This window comes from Camelina sativa, chromosome 13, assembly GCF_000633955.1.
Source record: "Camelina sativa cultivar DH55 chromosome 13, Cs, whole genome shotgun sequence".
Classification (NCBI taxonomy): Eukaryota; Viridiplantae; Streptophyta; class Magnoliopsida; order Brassicales; family Brassicaceae; genus Camelina; species Camelina sativa.
Window position 1 is genome coordinate 8,017,763 of NC_025697.1, and position 7,992 is coordinate 8,025,754.

Consider the following 7,992-nt stretch of genomic DNA (forward strand, 5'->3'; position numbering starts at 1 on the left):
TTTTTTTTTTTTTTTTTTTTTTTGTCAAATATATAGAATGTACGTTATGATCAATATGAGAGCCACCCATTTCTTTTCAATAAATTTTAGTAATCAAATTTGGGATACTTTTCTCACTATTGACGATGTATATAATGTATCACATAATTTTTTTTTTTTTGTCAAACATCTTCCATTAAAATTAAAGCCTCAAAAGAGGTGAGTTCATACAGCAAGATACACAATAACAAGATACAAAGTTATCAAGGGAAGATAAGGATAAGAGTTCCATGAGTTTTCCAATTTTACCAAGCTTAGTAATAGTTGAAAAATCTGTTGGGACCTGGGCGGATTCGTCTTTGAAGCTGAGCTTCACGAGATCCTTGACCAGCGAGTGGTCACAAGTGGCTCTAGCGGATAACGCAATCGAGCTTGAAGAAGGGTGCTCCACGGAAGGAACACTTAAGAGGTTTCTCGCCAACTTTAGAGGGTTCAAGAAAATAGAAACAAAGTCCTTCCAGCTTTTAGGATCAAACCTCTTGAATCTAGAGGCATCTACAATCGGGATTCTTGTGTGATGGGTATCAAACCGTAACAAAGCAGGTGGGTCCTCCCTCACATGAAGCTCATGGCCATGGAGGTTAAGGAATTCCACACAAAACTTGTAGCCGGTTTGGTCCTGAGGTATGAGATCAAACCCAAGCTTCCGATCTAGTGGCGGTATGTGATCAGAGGGACCAAAGTGGATAAGCAATGGATGCGACCAAACTGGTGGTAAATGTTCAGATTTAGCATTACACATAACATACTTCCAAGGAACATTAATCAACCGGCCTCGACAAACATATATATCAAGCAATTCCAAAGACATCACAGTTCTGCTACCGAGGAAACCTCGACTTGACCAAGCAGAGACCGGAACTAGAGAAATTGATCTTGTCGTTAATCTATTACAACCAGACCTAGGTAGAGGAGTTCTACAGCTAGAGTTCCAATGTCGGGTAGGAGCCAGGAGGGTTACATAAACTTTCATCACTAACCAGGGTATAAACCTATCAACAACGGATCTTGGAGGATTTAGACTCGATACAGGACCATATAATAGGGAAACTTCCTGCGCATCACGTCCCTTGGTCGAGAAAATTACGACTCCACAACAATATATCAATAAGCTTCCATCCGGTGACAAGGAAAGACCAGTATCCATAAGGTTTCGAGAGTTGAATAATCTAGTCTTCTCTAAAAACAAAGCTCCTATGACTCTCTCCATTATCACGCGAGCATGTTTCTGAGATAAACTAAATAGGGCTTCTAAGAATTTAAACCTAGATATGGGCCATAGGGAGGTTAATGGGCCGTAAGGGTAGTTGAAGCCCATCTTGGCAAAGTCTAGGGTTGTTGGTGTTGAGTGATGAGGAAAGGGGTTGCCGCCGTTCTGTACGGTTGGAGTCGGAGTGATGTTCGACGGTGAGACACCTAGAGGGACCATCCGCCAGCTGTTGAGCTCACCATGTGTCGTCGGTGTTCTCACTGGCAGGGGCACATATGATGGTCCAAGAAGAATTTCTGCCATCAACGAGATCGAGTGGGAAGGGAACAAAGATGGTATCGGTGATAGTCCAGATTTTGAACCACAAGGTGAAGCAGTAGGACCTTGCCCAGATATATGAGATAAAGAGCAGCTGGATTGGTGAGGAGTTGTTACTGTCAGGCTCACGAGCGGGATTGCACACAAGATCTGAATCAGATTGGTGCTTGTAGGGTAACAATATACCCTTCCGTCGTGTAGAGAAACCTTTGAGAAGTAAACTCCTTTTAAAGTTTCAGTTGGATTTTTAAGGGGAAGGGAAGTGGAACTAGAACAAATTAGAAAAGCAAAAATTAAAAAGATTCGAGAAAAATTAGAAAAGTTTGAAAGGTTTGTCACCTCCCGACGCCGGCGATCATAGGTCTCACCGACGCCGGAAGACATGGTTAGAAGAGGAGTCTTGATTACCGTGCCTGGGAGCGTTTGTTCTATTTTTTTGTAACTTTCTTTCGCAGTAATTTAAAACATAATTTTAACATATTTTATGAAAATTAGCACACAAAAAAAACATAGCAGGTATATAAAAATATATTACAAGTTTTCTTAATATTTAACAACCATTTCAAAACTTTTCACAGCATATTGATTTTAGACACTGATCCTGGTAATTCTTTCCGAACTCCGTTCGGATCAAACTCAAACTGGATATATTGATTGACCCAATGTGATATACCTATAAAATTTACTAGACCTGTCATGGACCACATAATTAAACGGTCCACAATGATTTATATATAATTATATACACTTGATATCATTTTTTACGTCGACTTTATGTAACATCATATTGAGAAATAATATGTGTTTGGCCAGTAAGTCAAATGAGGAAAAAAATGAATTATATCTTTATAACGCGAAAAGCTCTTAGCCTTTAAATGTAGTTCAATTCAGGTTTCTATAGTTTTGTTTCTAATCGAAAGAAATATAAAGACAAAACGTTTTCGATTATGCTTTGATTTTAAGATAACACTAAGAAATACGTAACAATTTGTCTTTGATTTTAAAAAGTTGAATGGGGTAAAATTAAGCATGTTACCAAAAATATGAAACGTTATTTCAGCAAATAGTTATTGCATATACATATGTAAACTGTTTAACGATTTTATTCATTAACTAAATTTTAATGCGTGGCAAATGGATATTGGATTAAATAACATAATTTTTTGGGTCAACGAGATTAAACATTATTAAGTTGCACAAAACAAAAAAAAAAGGGAAAATAAATATTAGAAATGACAAAATTTTACTAGTAATTGATTATAACTTTGAATTCAGTTGGTATGTTCATAATTCATTTGTTGAAATTGGTTCAGCATCGCATTCAGATTTCAGAGTGTGTTATATGCAAAAATAATGATATTTACTCGGTGGTGTATGAGTACGCAATTAAAGGACGTCACGTGGGATACAGTACCAAATTTTAGATNAAAAAAAAAAAAAAAAAAAAAAGCTGGATCGATTGAGAGCCCCTCAAGCAAAGCTAAAGATACTACTACTCCATTAATTAAACGTCCACCATAAAGTTTAATCTACTTATTAATATAAAACGGTCAAAATGATTAGATTATTAGTATAATCATGTGACTAGTTTTGATCTGCCTCGTGCATATCATCCACTAGAACCTTAATTACTAGATCTTTGTAACAGAAGCAATGTGTTAGTTGATCATAATGTATCGGACGCTAACCAGATTTCTCATTGAACTCCTACTTATATTTTTATGGACATATAAACAGTTTTACTATGAAGGCAATGAGTTCAAACCATATCAAAACACTTCTACTTTTGACTATTTGGTATCTTTACTTCCACACCAAACTAAACCAAAACAGAAACAACTTTGGTTATGAATGATGTATAAGCGACTTATACCAAAAATATATACTCTTATATTTTTGGATATAATGTATTTTTCTAAATTTATATTTAGATTTTAGAAATAAAAAAGAGAAAAGAGTAGTAGTGACAGATGAAAACATTGAAGGAGTGTCATAAAAGGGAAGAAAGGTTTAGTTAGTTGGGTAGGTCTCTCTAATGTATTTATAGTCTCCCTTTGCTTCTTTTTCATTTATTTCCCTTAACTTTATTTTAATCAATACTACTATTGCTTTAGTCTCTCTCCCACACATGTATAAAATGAAAATTTTCTCTTTCTTTTTAAAAAAAAAAAAATCATAAGAAAGAAAAGACAAGAATTAAATCCATCTATATATAAAATTGAAACCAATGCAGGGCAATGATGAATCTTGATTTGATCTTCTTCTCGAAAACCTCATTGCTTTTGCTTCTTCTCTTCCATTTCCATATTTACACTTCATAATATCTCTTCACCCACTTCTCTTCTTCCCCATTTATAACACACTGATATATATACATAATTTCACATTTATATATATTTTCGGCTAGCTATAGTAACTCTCTAAAATCTCTTTCCATTTTCTTGAAATGGTGCTCCTAGCTCTCATCTTAACTCTAGAAGAAGAATCTGTCTGACCTTCTCTCTGTTTCCAATTTCTTCACTTTCTCGTTCTCTGGACACTGAATGTGATACATTTATAGGAGATTAAAGCTTTAAAAGATCCATCAATGGAGGGTTTTGTTCTTCCATCCACGAGAAGTTTTCTTCTTTTTCTTTTTATTGTAAGCCTCTCTTTGAGCCAGAAGCTCATACATATCTCTGCCTTTAACGAAACCAAACCGTACAGACAAGTCAGTAGCTTGAGACTAGAGAGGATCCAAAAGCACTTGAACAAGATCAACAAGCCTCCTGTCTTCACCATCCAGGTTAATTATATAATATGTTCATTTTTCAAATGCATTTGTACTTGATTTGTCTAAATTTGATCTTTATGTGAAAATATATATAACGTTTGTTATTATAAAATAATTATTTACAGAGTCCGGACGGTGATGTAATAGATTGTGTACACAAAAGAAAGCAGCCGGCTTTGGATCATCCACTCTTAAAGCATCACAAGATTCAGGTAATGCCGACCACGCAACTTTTTCTTTTTATTTATTACTTACATCAAATAAACAGTTTTCAAAATTTATTGAATGATGTAACACTATTTGTTTAGGTAAATTAAAAAAAAAACTGTAAAAAACTTAAAAAGATGATGTTGGTGAATTTGGATGTGACAGATTACATATACGCGTTATTTTTTCTTAATTATTTTATTTTGGCTTAAATTAATGAATAGTACCACAAAATAAGTCGTTTTGTTATGATAAAAGCCGTTTGTATCGATGAGAAGAAATTGATTATTGGATAAAATAAATGTAGAAAGCACCGAAGAAAATGCCGACGATGATGGGAAGCGATGATGTTAATAAAGAAGAAGCAGCAAGTGTATTGGAAGGTGCATGGCAAATGTGGCACGTGAATGGCACGAGGTGCCCCAAGGGGACTGTTCCCATACGACGCAACACGATGAACGATGTGCTGAGAGCCAAGTCTCTGTTTGACTTTGGCAAAAAGCGACGGAGTATTGACCTTGATCAACGGACAGAGAAACCTGATGCTCTTGGCACAAATGGACATGAGGTACACTCGATTATTATAGTTATCCCTAGGCTCTTCTTGGTTATTGACAAATTGGACTATGAACTTCAATATAATAAACTAGTAAGTCTTTAGCTTAGAATGGATAACCAAAATAGATGTATGAATGTAAACCGTACCGTCTACGAATTGAATAAAAGAAAAAGCTGTGCGGTCATCGTAATTAAGATTACATAGATAATTCACATAAACGTTGATAATAAACTACATGTACGATCTATTCGTATATCAATGTTTATGTGAATTGTCTATGTAATCATTTAATTATGGACCCATGTAACAGTTTCCAATGTCAGTCTCATTAATTAAGTTCATAAAATACATAAAAACACAAGCATTCAATGGATTTTAAGATCCGGTCTCGTTATTATAATTCTTGAAACATACAACTATCTTAAAAGATTACTACTACTATATTAGTACTACTTATATAAATGCACAGCATTTCATACGCATATATTGGGATTATAAACAAGTGTAATTTAGAAGTTAATGATCGTTAAGTATAATAAGACTTGATGAATACTGATTTTGTTAATGAAATATGGGTGGGGAATGATAGCATGCGATCGCGTATACGGAAACATCGTCGGAGATATATGGAGCAAAGGCGACGATAAACGTTTGGGATCCAAAGATAGAAGAAGTGAATGAGTTTAGTCTCTCTCAGATTTGGATTCTCTCTGGTTCTTTCGTCGGTCCTGATCTCAATAGTATAGAAGCTGGCTGGCAGGTACTGTGTTCTACTGTTTCACCCTTCCCATAACATTCTTGTTTAATTTACTATTGAGTAAGTTTAAGAAAAAAGAGTTATATCTAAAGCTGTGATTGTTCTACTAGTCAGGTCAGTCCGGAGCTGTATGGTGACAACAGACCAAGATTGTTCACTTATTGGACGGTATGTTGTTGTTAATTACTATTTGTTGATTTTGTTTATATTATGATGCAAATTATCAGTTTTATTACTTGTTATTTAATTCTAGAAATCCAGACCTAGGATTATTTGGGTTATATATTGAATATCCATTGAGACGAAAAATATGAATTAATGTTTTGCTTTTAGGGACATTCATGTGACAGTGTAGTAGTTTCTAGGTATAGTTCAGTGTCTAGTTTTGGTATATAGATTGTATTTTCAAAACAACCAAATATATTGCTTTGAAGGCACACATTCAATATTATACTCTTTTTTTTTTGTATATATACTTTCCCTCTTCTGAAACAGAAATTTAACATTTACTTCATCTAGAAATTCAGTGATACTGTGCATGGAAATTATGATAGGGTAAATTGACGGTAACACTGTATATGCCAAAAAAAAAAAAAAAGAGAAAAGGTGCTTCTGTAACTTGTAATATTCATTCTTACAGGTTCCTTTAATGTGTAAGTGTTGATCATATTGAAGTTAATGGTAGAACAGAGTCATCATGATAATGTTTGGTGTAGAGCATTTAATATTTGCATTAATAGCTTTATTACATCAATTGGATTGATACCAGTCCAACTTCTGTACTACTCTCCAAATCATTAAATTTGGTTCTGCCCAAAAGCTAGAAATAGTATGAACATATCTACACATATTTTTGGTTGTAAATTATGAAAATGTATGTTAATTAGGTATTTGGTCACTGGTTGGCATTAATTAATCTGGTTTACCAATTTTTGTTTCCTTGAGCATATTCTAAACTAGTGATATTTTTTTTTGGTATTCTTAGAGTGATTCATACCAAGCAACAGGATGTTACAATCTTTTATGTTCTGGATTTATCCAAACAAATAACAAGATTGCAATTGGAGCAGCCATTTCTCCTCTCTCTTCGTTCAAAGGAAACCAGTTTGACATCACAATACTCATTTGGAAGGTTTCGTCTCTGTCTCTCTCTTACTAGATCTCTATTTTTATTGTCTATTTCCCACACAAAATGTAGTATGATATTATCTTTAGGTAACAAGTTAAGCTAATATAATACTATACTATATCTTTTTTTTTTTTTTGCTTTATTTTTACTATCATAGTTACACAAAACATGCTAATCTATATACAAGAAAGTTCATTAGTTCAAAAAATATTCAATTGCAGGATCCGAAAATGGGGAACTGGTGGATGGGTTTAGGGGACAACACACTTGTCGGGTATTGGCCAGCCGAACTATTCACGCATTTGGCCGACCATGCAACCACCGTGGAATGGGGCGGAGAGGTGGTAAACACACGTGCTTCAGGCCGGCACACGACGACGCAAATGGGTTCGGGTCATTTCCCGGACGAAGGGTTCGGGAAAGCAAGTTACTTTCGGAATTTGGAGGTTGTGGATTCGGACAACAGTTTAGTACCGGTGCATGACGTCAAGATATTAGCCGAGAACACCGAATGTTACGACATTAAGAGTTCGTATAGTAATGAGTGGGGAACTTATTTTTACTATGGTGGGCCGGGGTTTAATCCTAGGTGTAATTGAAATCAAAGTGTACATAGTTTGGGTTGGAAAATGGAGGAAAGAAATTTAAGGGTATCGAATGTGTAATTTTTTTCAAGTATGGGTAGTATAAATTGAATATTGGCTTATTGTTATTGATTTGTTGTTGTTGGTTGGTTTTAAATCTAGTAATTTTATTGCATTCATAGGAAAAAGAAGAGTGTATGCAATAATGAGATTATGATAACAAAGTTTCTTTGTGTTAAATCTCAGATCAAAATTCGCCGCAAAGATAAATCTCTCGTCCAAGCTCAGAAGAAAAAAAACAAATTTAGCAACAAATTGTATTGCAAGGTGAATATAACGATTTGTGATTGATTGTACGAAATCAGTTGCTCCCACTTGCAATGTGAAAACAGTTTTTTTTTTTTTTTTTTTTTTTT

At 34.6% G+C, this 7,992-nt stretch overlaps 1 protein-coding gene across 1 annotated transcript; it reads left to right on the top strand.

The window, feature by feature from the left end:
- Positions 3,670 to 7,685, top strand: LOC104735906. The gene is made up of 7 exons (XM_010455785.2): positions 3,670 to 4,352; positions 4,466 to 4,552; positions 4,855 to 5,115; positions 5,696 to 5,866; positions 5,978 to 6,031; positions 6,849 to 6,995; positions 7,214 to 7,685. The coding sequence occupies exons 1-7, from the start codon at positions 4,155 to 4,157 to the stop codon at positions 7,589 to 7,591; spliced, it is 1,296 nt and encodes a 431-aa protein (XP_010454087.1). The 5' UTR covers positions 3,670 to 4,154; the 3' UTR covers positions 7,592 to 7,685.

Bases quoted from the DNA above. Each gene is read 5' to 3' on its own strand.
- LOC104735906 (XM_010455785.2), top strand. From the start codon at position 4,155: ATGGAGGGTTTTGTTCTTCCATCCACGAGAAGTTTTCTTCTTTTTCTT. The intron at 5,867-5,977 runs GTACTGTGTTCT...TCTACTAGTCAG, and splicing joins GTATAGAAGCTGGCTGGCAG to GTCAGTCCGGAGCTGTATGG. The intron at 6,996-7,213 runs GTTTCGTCTCTG...ATTCAATTGCAG, and splicing joins TCACAATACTCATTTGGAAG to GATCCGAAAATGGGGAACTG.